Source organism: Episyrphus balteatus, chromosome 4, assembly GCF_945859705.1.
Source record: "Episyrphus balteatus chromosome 4, idEpiBalt1.1, whole genome shotgun sequence".
Lineage (NCBI taxonomy): Eukaryota > Metazoa > Arthropoda > Insecta > Diptera > Syrphidae > Episyrphus > Episyrphus balteatus.
Window position 1 is genome coordinate 12,673,756 of NC_079137.1, and position 24,064 is coordinate 12,697,819.

The following is a 24,064-nucleotide window of genomic DNA, read 5'->3' on the forward strand; positions in this document are numbered from 1 at the left end:
AATGTTATGCCGATTTTTTAGCTACAAGAAAAAAAAGTGCAAATACCTATCCTATACTCTTATAATAAATTCTCTAAGTACTATCAGTTTACTATATTCGCAATTAAATTCTTTAGAAACAATCATCATACAAACGTAACAAATGCTGACTTTGTATTATTTTTATAATTGTAAGAGCAAGTCCAAGGCAAAAAAAGATAAAAAAAAAATATAAAAAAACAGTGAGAAAAGTCAACAACGAGATATTCAAAATTAGAAAACTAAAAACTCATGATGTTTGTTTCATAAATAAATATTTTTCGATGATGCAACCATTTTGGTGGATAAGTAGGTGTACCTACAAACCACACACATTTACTTTGTCATAAAGTGAAATTATAAAAAAAACGAAAAAAATTGCAATTTACTTTAAAGGGGCAGAGAGTTAAGATACTTACTTATTAGTGATTTCCATGACATCAGACATCATAAGTCGATACTTTTTACGAAATTTTATTCCTTGTGGTGTTTCCAACAAATACTTGTTGAAAAAGTCTGTCAACGACACAAAATAAATGAATCCCATCGAAGTAAGGAAGAGACCTCGTTGCAACGAGATTCGATCGGTGGAATTTTGGATTTGCAGCAAGCTGCCACACGCGATGCTAATGGAACCGATTGAACATGCCAACGATACATAACACCCACGGCGACCCCGCAGCAAAGCCGGATGCTGCAACGACTTTGAACCCATCTCTCACAACCAAACTTAACTTTACTAACCAAAAAGAACTATTATTATATTCTACTTATTAGAACTTTACTCTCTTTGTGATTTAATAAATTCTAGAAAAATATATAAAAAAATGACAACAACACTTCTTTTTCACTGATTTTTCATTTCAGTTCTATGTTAATAATATGGGAATGACAATGGAAATGGGAAGCACCCCCAAAAGATAATAGATACACTCTGAAAGTAATGTTTTTTTCATTCAGGTGTGGAGCAAGAGTTTAGTCCAGATTCCAAATGAAAACGACAACTACTACAAAGTACAAGAATACAGAAACAGAGAACGACGCACACGCCCCCGAGAAATTCGCACACACGACTGAACTGAAAAGACTGAAACTGAAAACTCAAGGAAAGGAAGAAACTCTGAAGTCTGAACTGAACACAAGACAGAATCGAATAGAATATTATCTGAAAATATGTAAAAAAAAATGAATAGAACAAATATACAAAAACAACAACACTCTGGCTATGACTGTAAGCTTTTTAGAACCGATATGCGGCGAGTTTTTTTGGTTTTTGTTTTTTTTTTATGTCCGCCCGTAAAAAAAAAAATACAAAATCGAAGATCTTGAAAACCTTTGTTTAGAAAACTAAGAACAATAAAATGTTTTTCTTTTGATGGAATTTTGTTGATTTTTTAGTGCGACGTTGGTTTGGTTACATATTCCACAAGAAATTCCCTTGTTCTTGGAAATTGTTAAGATTCTACTTTTCCATTTAAGAACTTTTTATAGAATGCTTGTTTTTCATTTCTTATTGCAAATATTATTTGTGCGTTAATTTTACAACACTTTATACTATTTATTCTTTGATTTATGGAATATCAGAATGATGAAAAAAACAACTTCCAAAAATAAAGCAAATGGAAGTGAGTTTGAAATGGAGACACACGCAGAGACGAATTGTATTTTATGAACTGAAAAAGTGTCTATTCGGGATGTTTTAATTGGACTTGGGTTGGTTGGGTATTCTACTTTTGCTTGCATTTGGATTTCGATTTGAATTTTTGGTGTTATTTTGTCGTGACTTTTTGTTTGTGTATTTTCTTTTATAAAAGTCTCCACCACAAAAATGTTTGAAAAGAAGTAGAAAAGCAAATAAATGATAAAAAAGTTTAAATAAAATAGGAAAAAACAAAAACAAAATCATGCGCGAAAAAAAGAAATAGATGCATTTTGTTGGCACCGGTTATCGTCTTCTCGCTTGAGTGACAGGCAAAATAGTGGAGATTTTTTGGAATCAAACTTTTGTGTTCAGTCAGTGGCTCTCAAAAAAGTTTAAGGTTAATACACATGAGTAATTTGAAGCGAGATATTTTGTATGCCCATTTACCATTTAGGCCTTAAAGCCTGGTACGCTGCTCGAGCTAAATTTTAGCTCCCATACAAGTTATCGAAAATTTTTAGCCGAGATAAAATGGATCCCATACAAGTTATCGATAACTTGTATGGGAATTTTATCTCAGCTAAAATTTAGCGCGAGCAGCGTACCAGGCTTAAGGCTTAACTACATTGGCTCAAAAAGTGAAAAAGTACAAAAGTGAAAATTTTCAAACACATTTTTCTATAGTTTTTCGGGATGAAAAATTAAAACAAATGATGAAGAAAGCTTATTTTTTGGTCTAATAAACAATTTGTATACTCTTTTCCACAAAACAATTGCGCTAGCCAGAAAAAAAATATTTTCACTTTTGTACTTTTTCAAAAAGTGGTGTATGTAGTTAAGCCTTTAACTACAATGACCTAAAAAGTGGGAAATTTACAAAGGGCCAGTTGTACAAACGTGGTTCAGCCTCGGATCAGGAATTTAACTCGCCGATTTCGGCGGATTAGCAGTGGATCAACTTTGGTTCAAGGATGGATTTAGTTATTTCAAACTATGTGGACCTAGAACCAGTGCTAAGAATCAATTTTACCACCAAATTCAGAAGATAAAAGTTGCTGAACCACGGATTAAATATTTGTACAACTGGCCCAAAAAGTAAAAAATTTTATTTTTGTTTTTGGAAAAAACCACAAAAATTTTATTTTTGTTTTTGGAAAAAACCACAAAAATCATTTTTCAAATCAAAATAATAAGCTTTCTGCATCATTAGTTTTATTTTTTTGGTCGGAAAAACTATCACAAAATGAGTTTGAAAATTTTTACTTTTGATTTTTTGCAAAAAGTGGCCGTTGTAGTTATACCTTTAAGGCTTGGCCACACCGGATGGTATGCGGTAGCGGTACGGGTAGAGGTAACGGTACTTGTATGAAAAAAATTCCAAACTGACATATCAACGTTTAGATGTGGAATTTTTTTCATACAAATATCGTTACCGCTACCCGTACCTCTACCGCATACCCTCCGGTGTGGCCAAGCCTTTAAGGTAATAATCTTAAACGAAGCTTTACCGAAGCTCTACCGAAGCTTTGAGATTTGACAGATAGCTTCGAAAGAGCTTGTATAACTCTTTAATACATGTCTTATCGAAATTTAAAAAAAAATTACAAAAACAAAAAAGAATTCTTTTTTAACTGGTTTTAAATCATGAATTTTATCTTTTGATCTGATATTATATATAACATTCCATTAGTTTTTAGTATATCTATTAATAATAATTTTAAAAGTATATAATTTTTTTACCACACCCAGGAACCCTCCTAACAATTTTGCTTCTATAATGCTTTACAGAAGCAACAATTGCTTTTGTAAAGCTTTATAGAACCAAAATTGTTTGTCGGGAATCGAACTTCGTATCTGCTTGGTGGTAGTTCCACCACTCTACCAACTCGGCCATCCCAGTTTATTCATTAATGAAATCAAAAACTTAATCAGTTAAAATAGCAAAAAAAATGTCCGAGCTAAATTATTCAATGTCAAAACCAAAAAGTGACCGATCTAGATTATTTAATATCAAAACCAAAAATCGATTACAAAACTTGACAATTTCTGTAAAGCTTCTATAAATTCATTAAACAGGCTTATAAGAAAAACAAGCTTTCTTCGTTTAAGTTTCTTTAATAGTATTTAAAAAACTTTTTAGAAGTTGTAGAACAAGTCCGAACTTCTATAAGCAGTTAAATTCTGAAGCAAGCTCAATACAAGCTGTATAAAAAGTAGAACCTACGATATTTCAATTTACAGAAGCTGTTGTGCTAGTTGGGTTATGCACTTTCAATGAGTGACGAGAGCCACAAAAAACACATGGGTTTTCTTTATGGTTAGCCATGAAAAGAAAATGAAATAGACCAGGAGCTCATCAAAATTACCAAAACAAGTGGAAAACAGGGCCCTTATAGAAGCTTCACGTTTGGAACTGCAAGCTCTACAGCTCTACATATTTCTCTACAAACTCGTTAAGTGTAAACATGGTCTAAGATGGTAAGATAACTGTGGTGAAATTCAAATAACAAAATTCACCACACTATGTTCCCTTCCCAAAATCTATTCTTCCTAATCTTTATTTCTCACAACTCTGTGGCACCATTCAAATTCGAAATGACATTTCCACAAATAAAAAAATTTCCATATTTATTACAATTTCTTACATCAAATAAAAATTGTTTATCCACAATTATTAGAAATTCCAACAGAAATTACAAACGCACAACTATCTCGAGTCTACCCCGTGTAAACTTCGTTTCCGAATTCAAACAAAAAGCTCATGAAAATAGCACACATCTCTGCCCAACTGAGTGGAAGAAACTCAGAGAACAACTTCTTGCCAACAGTAGAAATATTCATCTACAGAATGTCGATGCTATTATCCTTGGCCAATGTAACAGCACCGAAGATTTACCAATTGCCAAAAGTTACATTGAATTTCTTGAATCACAATCAATTCAACCAAACAATGCCACCTTAGGTAAGCTTCTAAAAATCTACTATTTATCTGGGAAAACTAGTAAATTGACTGAAAAAGATGAAATGGAAATTTTAAAAATTTATAACAAAATCCGAGCCGAACGAGATGCTCTGGATGCAGTCACATGTGAAAATCTTATTCATGGTTTATTAGCGACTTCGTATTGGAAGGATTCTTTAGATATCCTTAAAATGATCAAGTTATCATCATCTCCTTCGATACATGTCTACAGTTTAATTATAAGTAAAGCTTTTTTGTCCAATGAAATAGATCTAGGGTGGAAATTTCTTGAGGAGATGATAGAAGCTGATAAACAGCCTACTTGTGAGGTTTATATATCTTATATCCAATATTCTTCTTTGGATTCTGTTAAGTTTGTTGAAAATATAGAAAAACTATTCAACTTTCTTGGAAAGTATGAAATTCTAATTAGCGAAGCTGTGATAGAAAAGTTGAAAGGTACTATAGAAACACTTGATCATAGAATCAACTTGACCAAGTTGAATGGAAATGGTAAATGTGTGAATTGTCAATCTCACATGAGAAATATTTCCATAAGTGATGAAGAATTCGAAAAATTGAGTTCTTCATTTTTGGAGCGTGTTCTAATACGAAAAGATGTATTTTTAAAATCTAGTCCAAAAGAAGTTGAAAACTTTACTAAATTCATTGAGAAAACAGGACCTTTTGATTGTGTGATTGATGGTTTGAATGTAGCATATTCATGTGGAGCTAAAAAGCCTTCAAAAGTGTTTGTTAATTTGGTAAGTATTTTATTCAAAAATTTGAAAGGTACACAAATTTGAAAGGGTCAACAAAATCGAAATTCTTTTTTTTTTTGATCTTATACTCCAGAATATACTCACCAAATATATTATAACTTTAAACGAGCTAAAATTGTTTATATATATATATATATATATAAAATTGGGATCTCGGAAACGGCTCTAACGATTTCGATGAAATTTTCAGGGTTGGTTCATATAAGCGAGTAAAAAATTTTGGAAGTATTTTTGGAAAAATCCGCCCACTGCCACGCCCACTTTTTTAACATATAAGTTTTTTCGAGAACGGCTCTAATGATTTCTATGAAATTTTCTGGGTTTATTCATCTAAGCGAGTAAAAAATTTTGGAAGTATTTTTGGAAACATCCGCCCACTGCCACACCCACTTTTTTAACATATAAGTTTTTTCGGAAACGGCTCTAACGATTTTGATGAAATTTTCAGGGTTTGTATATCTGAGTGAGTCAAAAGTTTGGAAAGTATTTTTGGATAAATCCGCCCACTGCCACGCCCACTTTTTTAACATGGAATTTTTTTTGGTAACAACTAAGGATTTCGATGAAATTTTGAGGGTTTGGTCCCCTAGCCGAATAAAATGTTTTGGAAGTACTTTTAGAAATATCCGCCCGCAGCTACGCTTATTTTTCTCACATATAAGTTTTTTGGGTAATTGCTTTAAAGATTTCGATGAAATTTTGAGGGTTTTTTCCTCTAGGCAAATACAACATTTTGGAAGTATTTTTTCTTACATTAGTTTTTTTTTCGCAGAGACAGATTCAACAATTTCAATAAAATTTTGAGGGATGATTCCATTTTTTATGCATTGTTCTTTTTCTTTTTGTTACAATAACTTACCAAATTTTTTAGATCATGACTTTTTTGATCATGTATTGAAACTTTTAAGTAATTTGTTAATTTGGTATCACATATTATCTTTGTTTTACGTTTTTCTTTTGTTTTAATGCGACTATTGTTAACGTATAAAAATAAAATAACTCACAACAAGCAACACCATTGACCTAATGTCAATCTTATAATACATATATACCTAAGTAAAAAAAATAAAGAAGTAAAGCATCCTCTGATACAAAATAAAACAGAGACAGGGATAAAAAATAGTATTTCTTCATACTAAGCTTTGCCGACAAGGCTAAACTTGAAAAAAATATTAACTTTATGTACACCATCCACTGACCCGTAAATTAAAATTTGAACAAAAAGGGATCTCATTGCTGTAGGCATTTTCGATAATGCAGATTCCTGTAACCCTTCTATCCATTGCTGATCGTCGTAAATAAACTGGATTATAAAGTGGGAATGTGGTGTTTTCTAACCCGCGAAAAAACTGGTAATTGCAAACTCAAACCCACTCCAAAAAATTGCTGTTTACATTTGACTTTTTTTTACTGAAAGTTATAACATTTAAAGATACCGAGCAAAGCTCGGTCACCCAGGTACTGAGCTCTTTATATGGGAAGGTCCTCCGCTTTGCAATTTTCCATTTTTATATCAATCTTCTACTAAAAAAAACCCTGATTTTTGTATAAATCGACTTTTTAGCAAATGTCTTTACATATTCCTGTAGGAAATTGTACTCTCTACAAAAAAGGCCTTGTACACTTTTTTCGTTTATCTAACCGTTTAAAAGATATTTGAGGTCTACAAATCGAGAAAATCTTTAAAAATTCGCTTCTTGTTCTTAATTTTGTAACAAATTGAAAAATTATAGTAATCAAACGGGCAGACATATTCTTGTAGGAAACAGATTGCTCTACAAAAAAGGTCTTGTATACTTTTTTCATTAAGGGGTTATATCTAGTTGTAAGTGCGAAAAAAACGTTCTTTTTTATGGATTTTTTGTGAAGAGGCATTTAATTATATAAACATAAAGAATACATGTACATATAGAAAATTTAATGTGTTAAAAGAATTCGCTGTGTATTTAAAAAAATATTGGGTTCCGTTATATTTGTAGTACCTAGATCTCCTAGACGACCTCCAAAAAAAGGTGTCTGGCGGTGAGCAAGATATCTCTGATCCAAATCACCTAAAATTAAAAAAAACCAAAAGATTCATTTTCAGGATAGACGAATGCAGAAAATGAACGAAGGAATAGTCAAAATTTTTATTTTTGTAAAAAATGGCGGCTTCCCAAAGAAAAAAAAATCGTTCCTTCGTTCATTACCTGGCAAAAGTATCTAAGAAAATTGTGTAAAAATTTCAAGCCAATCACTCCAGCAACTAACTATCAATGTGGAATTTGCGGACAACATTCGTATATATGTACACATGTGTATATTCAAAATATGCAAAAAAATTATTTGATTTTTTTTCAAAATTACAACTAGGTACAGCCATGGACAGAGAAATAGCACACTATTGAGAAAAATCATGCGAATTGAATTTTAGATATTAGGAATGCTTTTTATAAATTTTTTTCTTTTGGTATATTATCGAAATAAAGTGATGGAGACAAAAATATCTTAAAAGTACCGTTATTTTCTATATTTATTTGCACTAGCAATATAATGCTTTTTCTGTCTCTTTCGCTAGTGGACACAGAAATAGCACACATTTGTTTAACCGTTAAGTTTTTATTCCGCGTTCAAAAGTTGTAGACGAAAATGCATTCATTTTATTGCTACTATTTAATTAACAAGTATTTTTGAAAAAAAATAGGCAGAAAACATCATTAAACTGCGAAAAAAGGGAGAATTACTTTCGAGCCTCATATTCAAGGGAAAAATCCTTCTTAATTAGCTTAAACTCTAAATTTTTCGAATAAATGATGGATAAAGCCATTTATTTGGAAAGAGCAAATAGAAATTTAAACTCTGAAATTAAATTGCGTTAACTTCTTCCCCGCAAAACTTCCATACGAGTGGATAGAGCGATCACAAAGAAACGCAAATGTGGGCCTTTTAAGTCATCTCGCACGATTTTGCCCGAAGTAAATATAGAATTCGGCGAAAAAAGTGTCAAGCAGACTTTTAAGAAGGATACTTAATGATGCTGAGTTGTACAGACAGGTAAGCAAGAAAAATCCAATGATATAAAAAGACACATGAAAGATCACCTAACATTAGCTATAAAACATCTGAATAAAAACATGCTGTTTTGAATGAGAGTCTTTTGGAGTGATGAAATAAAGGTTAACCGCATTGGATTGGAACCGATGACAAAACATTTGTCCATCGCCTAAAATGTTAAAAGGACAAGCCAAAGTATTATTTCAAGACGATGAAACTAAGAGGATAGGATTTGATGGTCTGGGGCGCATTTTCCTGGCATGGTAAGGACCCATTGGTTAGGTGGATGGCAAAATTGATAAATTCTTTTGTCTTAATATTACATTAGAATACCGAGGAACCATATTTCTCGCCAGTTAATTAGATATTCATACATGACAATCACCCAAACATGCATCAGAAATAGTACAAGATAGGTTTTCGGACGAAAAAATCGATGTTTGCACCTAACCATCTCAAATTCACAATCTTAACCCCATAGAAAACTTATAAATTGATGTCAAGGTTAAGCGTGGGAAAAGGAAATTCAAAAATTCAAACGATTTTTGGGCCAGAATCAAAGAAGCGTGGTGCCGTACTCCACAAAGTGGATACCAGACGTTAGTTGAAAGTTTACCAAAGAGGTGCGAAAGAACTTTGAAAAACTGTGGTCTACTAACAAGTTACTAACTTAGTAGTATTGAATTTATTGGAAATTGTAAGAATTTTTGCTTAGAAATGATTATTTTTATGATTTTCGGAATGTGGGCTATTTCTTTGTCCACAAGAAAAAAGGGTATTCTCTAGAAATTATATTTTTAAAAATTGAATTGAAATAAAATAATTTATAATTATTAATTTTATGAATTCCCATAAGCTAATGCATGCCCTGATGTAAAAATTATAATATATAAGTTAAAAGGTCCCAAATAAATCCAATTTTTGTAAGAAAAATCAAAAGTGTGCTATTTCTTTGTCCATAGCTGTATAACTATCAATGTGGAATTTGCGGACAACATTCTTATATATGTACACATGTGTACATTCAAAATATGCAAAAAAAATTATTTGATTTTTTTTTTTCAAAATTACAACTAGGTATAACCCCTTAATCTAACCATTTGAAAGATATTCTACATAGATCATAACTAAAAAAAAATTATAAAAACATTTTTTACTTTTTAAAATTTTCTAATTTACTCAAAATTCATTATTATTAAGTTAGCAAGATGTATTCTTGTAGGAGCTTAAACGTTCTACAAAAAAGTCCCTAGCATCAAATTGATTGCTTTAACCGTTTATTTATTATTTGGTGAATATATTGTAGAGGTATTTAGCATAGGTAAAAAAAAAACGAATTTCGATTTTTTTGACCCACCCTAGTATACATACATATGTCAATGTTTCTTTTTTTTCAGCTTTCATCAGTTGTAAAATATTTAAAAAGACAAAATAAACATGTTTTAGTTTTGGGAAGAAAACATATGGATACTTGGCCAAAAGAGGGAATGAATTATGTTAAGAGAAATTCATGTGTCTTTTTGACAAATAATTTGTAACTAAATATTTAATTTTATTTTATTCTAATATTCAATAACTTTAATTTTATTTTTAGAACTCAAGATGATCCATTTCTTTTATATGCAGCTATCAAAAGTGGTCAATCGACAGATTTCTTTTCAAGAGATTTAATGCGATCACATGCGTTTCTGTTAGGAGCTGAATTGAAATATATATTCAAAAGATGGCAACAAGAACATCAGTATTCATTGGTAACAGTTTCTGATAAGGGAATTATTGTTAAGGTAAGTTTTGGTGGCATTTTTTCCATAAATGAGTATCTTTTTAAGATAAGTAGACAGTATTTGTCTCACCCAACAAGTGTCTCAAGCCAATCCGCTTTGTTGCTTGCTTAAGTAATTGAAAATGTTCTCTATTTCTACCAAAGATGTAGTCTTCCTATTCCCCCGTTTTATATTTGAGTTGGATAGAGACAAAGAGATGATTTGTATTGATTCGATATTCTTATTGAAGTGAAAACTTCTTTAGTGATTTGAAACAAGATGAAACGAAAACGCGACACGACCTCAACTTGTTATAACTTTTTTGTTTTAATAGATAGATGAAAGAAATTTGTACTGTAGGTAGGTAATTAAATAAATTATAATTGTACACAATTTCAATTAATTTCATATTCAAAATTCGGAGATAACGGTAAAAAGATGTTCTTTTTCAACACACATCATTATACAAGGTGAAACAATAAGCTTTCACATGGTATACAATTTTTTAGGTTGTTAAACAAAAAAATTGATTTAATAGCATGAGAACATAAAAATAAATGTTTTTTTGCTTTTTGGATGAAATTTCATCGAGTTTAAAAAATTCTAGCTCTTTTTGTAGATGTCTCATACACCTGATCGATATATATATTTTGAACTAAGACAATAAGCTTTCAGATGGTGTAAAAATTTGTATAGATTGTTAGGGAAAAAAATGGATTTAATAGTGTGAGAAGATAAAAATACGTGTTTTTTCGCTTTTTTTTATGGAAATTGATCGAGTTCAAAAAATTCTAGCTCTTTTTGTAGATGTCTCATAGACTTGATCGATATATATATTTTGAGCTAAGACAATAAGCTTTCAGATGATATAAAATTTATCTAGGTTGTCATATAAAAAACATGGATTTGAAGGTGATAGAATAAAAATAGGTAGATTTTTTTAGATGTTGTATAGACATGGTCGATATAAATATTTTGAGCTGAAACAATAAGCTTTCGGGTGATATAACATCAATTATAGTTGGGTGGGTTTAAAGGTGATAGAATTAAAAAAAGGTAGACTTTTTCGATTTTTTTTGCAAGAAAAATGATTTTGTAAGGTTTCACTTCTACCACGTGTGAATTGCACACTGATTTTTGTATTTATTTTTTTTTAAATCGTTGGCAATTCTGAGCCATCACATAAAATAGCTGACAAAATGCTATATGTTTTGTTGAATGGTAAAGTGGCAACAACAAGCCTCTTCAGCCAACTCGGCCCCTACTTAGGAGGACCTATGATGTTTTAATTTGTTGCATATATAAATCGCTAAATTGAAAAGTTCCCTAAAATTCGCAGTGTATTAATAGATTTTCTATTTCAACATTCCCTGGAACGTAAAATTAGGTCTCACTTATTCGACAATCGCTCCTTATTCTCATTAAAACAACTTAAACATTTTTTCGTAAAAAATATGGTGATATTAAAAAATTAACTATTTTTATGAAAAAAAGAGAATATAATATGTATGAACTTGACTCAAATATTATTCATTAAAAGTCGATCTTGAGATTTTTTTGGGTATAATCCTACCGAACCTCATTAATGGATTTAAATTTTAAAATAAATGTTATTTAAATATATCTTTAATTTCAACTTTGTATAGTAATTTTCACTTCTCAACAGGAACCAACTCGTCACTTTAAATTCGCCCAAAAAGTTAACGATACATGGCATATACCTTACAAAGCGACCTACTCGCCGAACCCTACAGAAGTTTTGGATGTGCCGGAGAATTGGATATGTATTAAATTTAAAAAATAAATGAGTCATCAATAAATTGTTATGTAAATATTTTTGATTGTAATATATTAAGATTTGTTAATATAAACTCAAAGAAAATAGTAAAATGTTAATTTTTTATTGACCCTCAAGTTTCGAATGATTCTTAACATGTTCGTTTTTCTCTTAAAAAAAAAAGACTTGTGTCACTCGATGACTGCCGCGGTAAAGCTATTGCATTGCATTTTTTATCGACTCAAGGCCCCAACCCATAGAATCCGTTGCGTCCGTTCCGTCAATCTATCCGTTGAAGTTGAAGTTTGGGACAGAAAGGGTTGACCCATAGAATACGTCGTACGACGGATTGCTTTTTGACAGCTCACTTCAAATTCCGAGGTGTGTTCGATATTTTATCGCTGAATGTGCACTAAGGAAGTTCTGATGCAAGAAATTTTTAACTATTATTGTTGTTCTTTTTTTTAATAAAATAAAATGCGCGACTAGATTTCATGTAGGTACTTGCTCTTCAGTTAAAAACAATTTTTAATAACAGATTATCATTTGTAGATATGACTTTGGCATAGTAAAATTGAACTCTACAACAGAATTTTAGTAGGTATTTAATTGATATAATTTATTAGATATACCTATCATTAAATGTTACTTTTATTACAATTAATTCACTAATGAATACTGAAAGTTCACAACTCATAAAATCGGAGAAGAAAAGAGCGCAGTTCATTTAGTTCTGAAATTCCCCGGTGTGCACTCTAGAACAGAAAATTGAACAGATCTATTGTTGACAACCAATGTCAAACCATACGACGGATGAAAAAGTAGAAAGTTGGGCAACTTCTTCCGTCGAAACCGTCCGTCTCCATCCGATCCGTCGCTTATGGGTCGCTTCCCATAAGAACGTGTGTATTTTATCGAGCTGTCAGTCTAAAACTTCGACGGAACGGACGCAACGGATTCTATGGGTTGGGCCCTTTATGCAATTATAATTTATTTACCTACACTACACAAAACCAATGATTATGTTTTTTTTTTATCTCCCTATCAATTCATATACAACAACAAGGTCACATTTGAAAACATGCATACACACAACCTCATGTCATAAACTTCTCCAGACAAAAAAAAAATAATAAAACACAAGAATACTCTTTCTCTTCTGATTTAATATCGCAAGCGCAATGCAACGCTTTACTCGTTCACAAATCACAAGAAGTTGAACAAGAAACAGAAGAATGGGAAGAGAAAAGAAAAGAAAATACAGATAATTTTTTTGCTTCTGATTTATTCTGCAGACACAGCATTTATGGTCTTCTTCCTTACTCCTCTCTTTGTTGTCTAACACAATTTTTATAACCCTCTCTGTCTGACTTAAGGAAGTTGAACAAGAATCAGAAGAAAATAATAAAATACATACACACCATACCATACACGTATTTGCTCCTGATTTATCATGCAGACACAGCATTTATGGTCGTCTTCCTTACTCCTTTCTCCTCTTTTTGTTGTCTAACACAATTTATATAACCCTCTCTGGCTGAACCAAAACCATTCACACATCCATGCAAGCTTCGTACAATCGTATCATATGCATATACACACATACCATCATAAATGTACTAATTTTTCGTTACGTTTTTTCTTGGTTAGCTCCCCATGCCAGGCCTGCGTTAAAATCTATGCAATAGCTTAAAAATACTTAATATATTCTTAACAAAAAAGAAAATCGAATCCCGATTTAGAGATTAAATGAAGACCAGGGGCAGTACAAACTCACAGAGTATAATTTAAATACATACATTATATAATTTGTTGTTTATTAGTACTTACTCTCAAAATTGAAAATCCTTTGATCCAAAATAAGTTGCATTAAAAATTCATTTTTTTTTATATGATGATACCTAGAAAAAAACGATACAAAATGATTGATTTTTCTTTCACGAAAAGAAAAGGCAAGATCAAGACGGTTTAATTGTTGCGATCTCGGACCGCAAAATAGACTTGAAAGCGTATACTTTAGGTGCATATTGTGGTTAAATGGATGCATACATAAAAGCTTTCAAAATCCAGACAATTATTTGGTATAAGCCAATAAAGATCTATGTTTTAGAATTACAAAGACCCATCCAAGATACTAAACTGTTTATGTTAGGGTTGATCCTTTTGGTTCACGATCAAATCTGCAGATTTGTTTTTTTTACTGATTTACCCCTCTTTGCACTAATACTAAAACAAATTTGAGCTGTAACTTGTCAGAAAAAATTTTTTTCTTTTTGTTTGTAATTTATTTCAGTGGGAAAGAGTTTCCTTCTATTTATGCTATTAAATAAATACAGCCATGGCCAAAAGTATTATGCACCCCAAAAAAAATGCCTTTTTGAATACTGGAAGAGCGGATTTGTTTCATCTTCCATTTTTTTTTTGGCTGAAATTAGTCGTAATGCACGTGGGTGTCTTAAATATATACTTTAACAATTTATCCATTGGTTCTCATATTGTTTGAATGTGGCTTTGGACCGATTTTACTATTTTTTATCACTAATTTTTTAAATAAGTCGGGAAGAATGAAACCCCAAGTCTTAATTTTTCCTCTCATGTATTAAGAAAATCATGCTTCTTCTTCAGATTTCTTTGGAATATATTGTTGCAAAAAGCAGGTAGAAGGACTTGAACACAAGTAGTTTTTTCTCAACGCACTCTCACTATATCTCGAAGGAAATTACTGCAAGTTCTTGTTTTCAGGTGAATGAGACCATGAAGCAGCATTATACTGAAGCCTTCTAACTGTGAATAATAAAGTTTTGTACAATTTGCTTCAGTTACTTACAGTATTTTTGGGGTGCCTAATACTTTTGGCCAAGGCTGTACTAACCAAATAAATTTTGAAAACATGGAAAACCCAATTTTTTTTTAATTTCTCGAAATCGAAATTTTTACATTCGCTTTTCTGTTTTTATTTAAAAACAATTTAGAACATTGAATTTCGAAAACTTAATTAGTACTAACTTAATTACAAAAATTTTTTAAAAAAACATAAGTTCGATTTTTTTTTTTCATTTTTTCATAATTTCAATATTGTAAATTAATTTTTCAAAAACTATTTCATAAAACCGCTTTATTTAAAAACAAAATAAAAAACAAGATTGTTGGATTTACAAAAAGATACAGCATATTATTTTGTAAGTGTAAATGTAACCGTTGATTTTATTTATTTTATGTCGTTTTCCAAAATTCAAGGAGTGACACTCCTAGCTATATAATCACTCCAAAAGGAGTGATTTCAAATTCCAAAATTGAAAAAGGAGTGCATTTTTGGAGTGAATTCTTCACTCCCAAAATTTTGAAGGAGTGACGGAGTGATTACCAATACTTCTACATTTGACTCATGGACTGCTTGTCAAATTGTTGGGTGGTTGTTTTAACTTTTTTTTGTGAAGGAAATTATATTTATTTACAAAAAAAATTCAATAAAGTATTGAAAAATCACTAAAAGTGAATTTAAAAGATTACTTACTTACTTAGGGTGACCAGCGCCGTAAGGCGGCTACAATCCGCTGTGGATTTGGGCCTCAACCAACAAGCTTCGCCAGCCAGCTCTATCCTTAGCTCGCTGCTTCCAGTTGCGCACGCCAAGTTGATTGAGGTCCCCTTCATTTAATTTAAAAGATTGTGTTATTATTTTATTCATTATTTCGTATTACAAACACATGCAAAGCAAACGTCAAATCACTCCACTTGTCAAATTCTTCGTGAACAAATTCCAAAATTGTACAAAAAAGGAGTGATTCACTCCCATAATTTTGGAAAACGACATTAGAAAATAGCATCTCCTGGCTAAATTGGGTTATTAGACCCCTCTTATCATATGATTTTTTTCTTGTCTCGTCCCAACCTACACGCTCAAACTTTTTGACACATTCCCCCTGAATCACCCTGTATAATCATTGCCAAAAGAATTCCAAAATTGTGAATTATTCACTCCCAATTTTTTAAAAAGTGATACATCTACGCTTCTTTCTGGATTAATTGTCAAATTTTTGCATGGTCATTTTATTTTTTCTTGTGAAGAAAATTGTTTTTTGTATTTATTATAAAAAAGCATGAAAGCGTGAAAATGCCTTATCGGCATGTAGTTTCTAGGCACTCTGTCGCTGGAAATGAGTCACCTTTTTTTGGAGAGCTAACAACCTGCATACAGCGCTACATTCTGCACATGGCTTAATGTTTTTTTTCAATTAAGCCAAAATATGAACGCGTCTATTTTTTTGTTTGACGTTTTGAATGACAAATGCAGCTGTCATTAGGGATGCAACATCGTTAAAAAAAACATCGATGTTTGAATACATCGATGTTTTATTTACAACATCGATGTTAAAAAAACATCGGTTCTATCTTCGATACATCGATGTTTTCCCGATGTATTTTTGTTGGACATAAATACGTTCTTCTGTATCTAAAGAACAAAATATTTATGTCTTATCTGTTTAAAACCCAAAAACCTAAGTTGAATTCAATTTGTAGGTACCACAAAACAGACAAATTTATCAACAAAATGAAACATATTTTCTTAATACGATTTTCGTTTTTATTTATATATCGATGTTTTTAACAAAAACATCGATGTTTTGAAAACATCGATGTATCGTTTGCATCCCTAGCTGTCATCGAGTTCTAGCTTTTTTGTTGTCTACAAAGTCCTATATCACATCGCAGTGTTTAAAAACATTTTTAATTCCTCAAAATTACAATTAAAAATGTATCAATAATGTCGTCAGGCATATTTACCATCCTTGATAAAAACTCTGTTGTAATGGATACAATGGATGAGGTGCTAGAACCAGCAGACAAGCTAAATATGATGGAGAAATGTGGAGAAGTCTTTCTCGACCGACATTTGGGAAATCTTATTTATTTTTGTCATCTCTGCGAGGATAGGTTCGAAAATGCTGACGAATTTTCAAATCACATAACGGACATACATGTTTCTATAGAGAGTTTCATTTCCTATGAACCAAGTGAATCTGATGCCGAGCAGAATCCTGAAACTGAAAATGAAATAATTGACGAGACAGATCCTATCGGAAAGGAAATTCCAATTGCAAACGAAAACGAAGAATTCGATGATACAATTGATTATGAATTCATGGTAGGTCAATATTTATAGTGTTTAAGAGCTGGGATCAAATTTTTTGCTTGAGAGGTAACCGATTCATATTAATGTTAAGTCCCAGTCATGATGATGACTAAAACGAGCGTTTGCCAGCAGGTATCGTCGCCTTCGCAGGGAAAAAAGTGCATCGAAAGTACCATTTTTCTGAAAATTGATTTAGTGAGGGTAACCACTTAAAATTAGTTGGATCCTCATCTTCCTGATTACAAAAACACCAATGACAGACGTTTTAACTGCGCCAAACACCTGACAGACGAGCCCATAAAGCCATCTTTTTCGCGAAAGCAAAAAGGCTTGGGCAATCACTTGAAAATAGTCTCATCCCGTTGTCCTTGACTCCCTGATTCAAAAATACCCGTGACAGACGTTTTACATGCGCACATACTTCGATTTGCAATATCTATAACTAACTACACTAGCCAGAAATTTTTAACTTTTTAAAATTTCCCAGAAAGATTTATATCAAATTGTATGGATTTGGGTTCAGTTAGCTCTAAAATCATATTGGTTCCTTTCTAGGAGTTCTAATTTTTTAGCTTTTCTTATCACATGCGTTTTTAAAGTTTTGCTGGAAAAATTTATTTTTAATGTAATGTATTTCGATCAGTAACGGCCAATTTCTTCACATATCGCTGGCTGAAAATTATAAGGGTGTATTTCATACAAAATACAAAAAATGAGTTTTATACACCAAAATTTTTGTAATTTCAACGGCTTTCAGATAAAATTTAAAAAAAAATTAGAAAAAAATTAATGGCGACGGTACAGGTAAAAAAGACATACAACTTTCATGACTTCACATAAATGTATTAGTATTAATATAATAAGGTTCTATGTTATTCAAATTGCAACATGGGTTCTATGTTTACTGATTTTTTTCAAACAAAAAATACATTGATTTTAGTTACATAGAACCTTTTTGCGCAAATTTTTCAAAAAGAAATCTTATGGAAATGATCTTTTTTTTTAACTAAAGTAAAAATAAAAGATCTTTTGCTGTTTTTGTTGGTATTGAACAACAGGGGTGGAATCGGCTAACTTGATAGTCAATAGTTGACAGTCAAAAACGACGATTTTGCTCCATAATTCTTCGTTTTTGACTATCAACTATCGACTATTAAATTAGCGAATTTCATTCCAGGGCTTTTGCTAAACAGCAAAGAATTTTTGTATCTCGTTCTGTACTCTTTAAACCAAAATATGTACTATCCAACCTTAACTTTTGCAATAATTCATTCGGGTTACCTAACCTAGATATTCCTACATTTTAATTAAATTAGAGTATTTTTTTTTTTGTGTGCCAAGAATTGGAAGTGATTTTTTGAAACCTTTTTTTTTCATAATCGAGGTTGGGAATTTCATAGTTCGTATTAATAAACCAAAAGTTAAAGAAACACTTAGATTCCTTAACTTAAAACAAAAGAAGTCAAATCTCAAAAAGTACCAAAAATGTACCTTCGGACAAACCTAAATCCGATGGCAAGATATACTAGATCCAATCCTCTTAAATTAATAAGATTTCTAATAAAAATAAGTAAAATTTGTTTAAACTTTGTTAAAATCAAAGTGAATTTCATTTTAACAAGAATTTTCTTCTTAAGAAAATTTAAGTGCTAAGATTGAAATGATTTTTCATAATGAAGTCACTTTATTTCATATAAAATCCATTTATTACATGTAAGCTCTTTATAACTATAAGGTTCTATGTTGAACATAGAACCTTTTTCAAATTTTTTTACAAACTTTTTCATAAAAAGGTTCTATGTCATTTTTTTAAAATGCTCATAAAATCCTTTTTTGTGGTGAAATTAATGTTTTTTTCATGGTTTTATGATTTTTTTAGGGTCCTTTATAAGATTGCATCAATACTTTACTGCAATGTATCTATTTTATCCAAAAACAAGCCTTAAAAAACTTTGAGATCGATTTTCTCAAAACTAAGGTGGGTTGACATACAACCATATAATTCTCAGCCAGCGATATGTAAGTCTAAGTCAGCTTAGTACCCGGTCTATCTAGACCAGGTACTAGCACTAGTACTCGGTCGTAAGGAAAAGTTAGGACCCGAGCATTTCTTCACATATATAGAATCTGATCTAAGTTCACATAGCAGTCCTAAGAACTAATACGTAAAAAACTGGTCTAACTGTCATTCTGACAATATTACAATCAACAGAAACGCAATTAACAAGTGCAATAACACCCAAGAAATTAAGAAATCTGCCAGATATCTCTTAAAAAAAAATAAATCCATTGCTTTGATTGAAGTACTAACCGCTAGACTACCGATTTTGAGGTCGTTATAAATACCGAATCCTAACTTATACTCGGTACCAATTTGACAGTCCTAGGGCTTAGTACTTTTGTGAAGAAATCAGTTGGTACCGATTTCAGTACTAACGATTGGTATAATAACCAGATACTAGCCGATTTTGAAGAGCTAGCTAGGACCAGGTCCTAACTAGTACTCGGTTCAAGTTGACAGTTTAAGCACCTAGTACTTGAGTGAAGAAATGAGTTAGTAATGATTTGAGTACTTACTTTAGGACTAGGACCGGTATTAGCGTTAGGACTCTGTGAAGAAATCGCCCGTGAGTAAAATAAATATAGAAAAAAAATGTTTTAATAAAAAAAATGTAACAAAAAAAAATTGTATGATTTGTATGCTTTTTTTCATGTATGAATAATTTAAAAACTATAGCTGTTAGTAAGAAATGATAAGCATCGGTCTGGAAAATTTTTGTGTGTGTCTATTTACTTATAGTGTCATAGATAGCTACATAGATAGACATTTGCAAGAATAGCCCCCACTCTTTTTATTCCTCTCATTATGCCTCGCATTGACTTACGGCCAATTTCTTCACATAAGTCCTAAGTCAGCTTAGTACCCGGTCTAGCTAGGTCAGGTCCTAGCACTAGTACTCGGTCCTAAGGAAAAGTTAGTACCTGAGCATTTCTTCACATTTATAGGACCTGATCTAAGTTCACAACGCGGTCCTAAGAAATAAATCGTATAAAAATGGTATAACTGTCATTTTGACAATATTTTGATGCTTGAAATATTTTATTTTGATATTTCAACAGATTTTACAAAATATTAACAGACAAAAAACAGTCCATTCATGAAATTAACATTAAAATAATTTAAAAAATATTGTGATGATTGAGAACAAAGACAACAAGAAAAGAAGATAAATTATATCAAGAACCTTCACTATCAAGAACGACGAGAATGTGACGATTTTGTACATAAGTGCCGGCAAGCCTGATAGCTAGTTCACTAACGACTCTGGAAAACCTGGAAAAGCCACAGATAAACCAGTTTATTTTATTATTAAAAAATACAGTTCATATATGTATATCTCAATAAAAATAACATTTTTGAAAACTGAATCTTTATTGTCTTGGTGCAGTTTTGTTTTTTAGCAGTCATTGAATGAAGATAATTTTGATCACAGTCTGCAATACTATTTGTAAATAGAATCTTCTTGCAAAGACATTTTTTGTTGGAAATTGTTAGATAGATATCGGACGGCCATCACTGATGCCCGTAAAATAGAATATATTTTGAGTGAAAATTGTATGCAGGTGGCTTCAATTATACTTTCATAAACTGTGGTTTTCTTATTAGAAATGGATAATCTTCTGCAGTGCCAACGATTTTCCATAATAATTTATTCAAAGACTGCATTGCTATTGCGATACATCTTTAAAAAAAAAATACAAATTACAAAATGCCAAAATTAGAATAAAATTCAATAAACTCAAAAATTACACATTTCAAAAGACACCAAAGCTCAAAAATGCTCATAAAATTTTAAAATAAATGCAAAAACTCAATAAAAAATTGCAAACTTTTTGAAGTTTTTTTCCTACAGATCGAAAACGGTCTGTCAAATCGAAAAACCGTTAATGTAATAAATGAAGTTAATAAAAAGATCTACAACTTTTACTTCAAATTAATTTTTAAAAAAGCTCAAATAAAAGAGATATGACGAAAATAAGAAAATCACCCTTTGACTTGCTTCAAAAAAACCACCCTAACTCTTAAACCGAAGGTTTAATCGAAAAAACGTATTTAACATATTCTGTAGGAAATTCAATTATCTTTAAGATTGCTATACAATTGTTTCTGCTAGGTCCAATAATACGCGAGTTATGTGAAAAAGTAAAATAAATAAATTTTCAGAAAAACTGCATTTTCGGGAGCGTCTGCCGGGGGTTTGGCCACACTCAAAATGTCTGCCATGGGTATTTTTGTCATCAGGGAGTCCACCGCTACAGGATGCGACTAGTTTTAAGTGGTTACCCTAAATAAATCAATTTTCAGAAAAACTGCATTTTCAAAACCGTCTGCCGAGGGTTTGGCCACACTCAAAATGTCTGCCATGGGTATTTTTGTTATCAGGAAGACCACCGCTACAGGCTGCGACTAATTTCAAGTGGTTACCCTAAATAAATCAATTTTCAGAAAAACTGCATTTTCAAAACCGTCTGCCGAGGGTTTGGCCACACTCAAAATGTCTGCCATGGGTATTTTTGTTATCAGGGAGTCCACCGCTACAGGATGCGATTAATTTTAGGTGGTTACCCTAAAGTCTAAAAACGCCAAAAAAAACGCATTTTCGGGACAGTCTGCCGGGGCTTTGGCCACACTTAAAATGTCTGCCGTTGGTATATTTGTTATCAGTGAGTATGTGGCGTTGGTTATCAATAAATTTTAAGTGGTTACCCTCACTAAATCGATTTTCAGAAAAATGGTACTTTTGATGCGCTTTTTCTTGACAACGGCCCAAATAAATGCAGGCAGACTAAGGTATTCGTCATCACCATGACCCACGCTACCTCTGACATTCATATGAATCGGTTACTTCTCACGCAAGAAATCTGCTCCCGGCTCTCGGTCTATGAGTATTATCGTCGCTAGACTGTCGATTTTTAGGTTCTAACTTTTACGAAGTCCTAAGTAAAACTCGGTACCAATTTGACAGTACTACGACTTAGAACTTGTGTGAAGAAATCACTTGGTACCGATTTGAATACTAACGATTGGTATAATAACCAGGTCCTAGCTTATTTTGAGGAGCTAGCTAGTACCGAGTCCTAAGTAGTACTCGGTCCTAAACTGACAGTTCTAGGGCTTAGTACTTGGGTGAAGAAATGAGTTGATACCGATTTGAGTACTAACTTTAGGACTAGGACCGGTACTAGCGCTAGGACTCTGTGAAGAAATTGGCCGTTAATGACTTTTTGTAAAGCCTCAATGTTTTTATTTTTTTTTTTTTATTTTTGTTATAAATTAATTGTTAGCGATTTAGAGGCAAACCTCTATAACTCTTAAGTATGAAAAATGTTGTCAGGGCCTTTACGAGATTATGAAAATAGTAGTAGACGCATCATAGACGTTTTAAATAAAACGGGCCATTGCGTAAACTATCACTATGGGCAGATTTATAAAAGTTAGGAAATAAATATTTAGTCAAGTTGCGATTTAGAACTCGTCTGTTTGGTGTTTGGGCGCGGATAAAACGATTGTCCTGGGTATTTTTGCATGTCCAACCAATTTTTGTGGTTTCCCACACTAAATCAATTTTCAGAAAAATCGTACTTTTGATGCACTTTTTCCCCACAAAGGCGACGATACATGCTAACCATGACTGGGACTTATTGTAACATTAATATGAATCGGTTACCTCTTACGAATAAAATTTTCTCCCAGCTCTTTGTCTATTAAGACTTCTTTTTCATTACTAAATTGGACACATTTTTAGATAAAAACCGAAACAGACTATCCAGATGAAGACTCAAACGGGAATACCAAAGAAATTGAATTTTTTGCTACTGACGCGATCATTGAAGAAGATTCAACATTGCTTTTTGAAGACGAAGAACAAAAACCAAAAGAAGAACCTGATCCAGAACTAGAAAATGAGTCAACAGAGCCCTTGGAAGTAAATTTCGAGGAAGAAGAACTTCCAGCTTCAAAGATCTTTCGAGATGATCTGTCTGACGCCGCCGTCAGTGACGAGGAAATTCTTCGATCCAAACTCTCCTGCAAGTTTTGTGGCGAGCAATTTGATTATGTCAAGAAAATGCGCCAACACGATTGTGGTCTAAATAAGAAAAAGAAAAGATACCTCTGTGCTGTTTGTGGCAAAGAGTTCAAAAAGAAATCTGGCCTCGAAGTTCATTCGTTGTTGCACAAAGGAGAAAAGCCACACAAATGCGATATTTGCGGATCAGCATACGCCTGCAAACAGAACCTTATTGTTCATATTCGCCGACATACTGGCGAAAAACCTTTTAAATGTGATTACTGTGACAGTCGGTTTGCTTCGTCAACTGAAAAGAAATCGCACATGCGAACGCACACTGGAGATCGACCTTTTGTGTGCGAGCTATGCGGCAAAGGTCACTCTTCGTCATCGCAACTTACAGAACATATGCATAGGCATTTGGATGTGAGAAATCATCCTTGCGAAACATGTGGTAAACGATTCAGGAATTCTTATAACTTGAAGATGCACGCAATGACACATGAAAAGGGACCTAGACTGTTCAATTGTGAAAAGTGTTCGGCATCGTTTAGGACAAATAGCAGTCTCTTGCAACATGCAAAGATTCATGCAAAAGTAAGAAAGTATGTATGTAAAGTGTGTGGGAGGGCTTTTGCACAGCATCCTGGACTTTATAGTCATATGAAGTCTCATGCTTCAGTAAATTAAAGAAAGAAAATGTTAAATAAAGATTTTTATATATAAATTGTTTTTGTTTTCCTTTTTCACTATTCGGAGATGTTGCTGAAATTGATGTTTGCTTTACTTCTGCATTCTCTGTTCTGAGCTCTCTGAAATTTTAGAAACGTAGACTGGCTAGTAATAACAACAACAAATATAGACCGAGAGCCCACTGCAAAT

General features: G+C 32.2%; 3 protein-coding genes across 3 annotated transcripts in view; 2 read left to right on the forward strand and 1 right to left on the reverse strand.

The window, feature by feature from the left end:
- LOC129918136 (uncharacterized) overlaps positions 1 to 1,137 on the reverse strand; it is a 37,547-nt gene extending 36,410 nt beyond the window's left edge. Inside the window, exon 1 of the mRNA XM_055998504.1 lies at positions 438 to 1,137. Coding sequence (XP_055854479.1) covers positions 438 to 733 — 296 coding nt within the window. The 5' untranslated portion in view covers positions 734 to 1,137. The remainder of the gene's footprint in view (positions 1 to 437) is intronic.
- Positions 1,138 to 4,223: 3,086 nt separating this feature from the next.
- On the forward strand, positions 4,224 to 12,090 carry LOC129918133 (mitochondrial ribonuclease P catalytic subunit). Its single transcript, XM_055998502.1, has 4 exons — positions 4,224 to 5,386; positions 9,835 to 9,971; positions 10,032 to 10,221; positions 11,867 to 12,090. The coding sequence occupies exons 1-4, from the start codon at positions 4,256 to 4,258 to the stop codon at positions 12,002 to 12,004; spliced, it is 1,596 nt and encodes a 531-aa protein (XP_055854477.1). The 5' UTR covers positions 4,224 to 4,255; the 3' UTR covers positions 12,005 to 12,090.
- A 4,555-nt stretch (positions 12,091 to 16,645) lies between these two features.
- Positions 16,646 to 23,909, forward strand: LOC129918137 (zinc finger protein 3 homolog). The gene is made up of 2 exons (XM_055998505.1): positions 16,646 to 17,123; positions 22,919 to 23,909. Exons 1-2 carry the CDS (start codon positions 16,743 to 16,745, stop codon positions 23,870 to 23,872), a joined length of 1,335 nt encoding a protein of 444 aa, XP_055854480.1. The 5' UTR covers positions 16,646 to 16,742; the 3' UTR covers positions 23,873 to 23,909.
- The last annotated feature ends 155 nt before the right edge of the window (positions 23,910 to 24,064 follow it).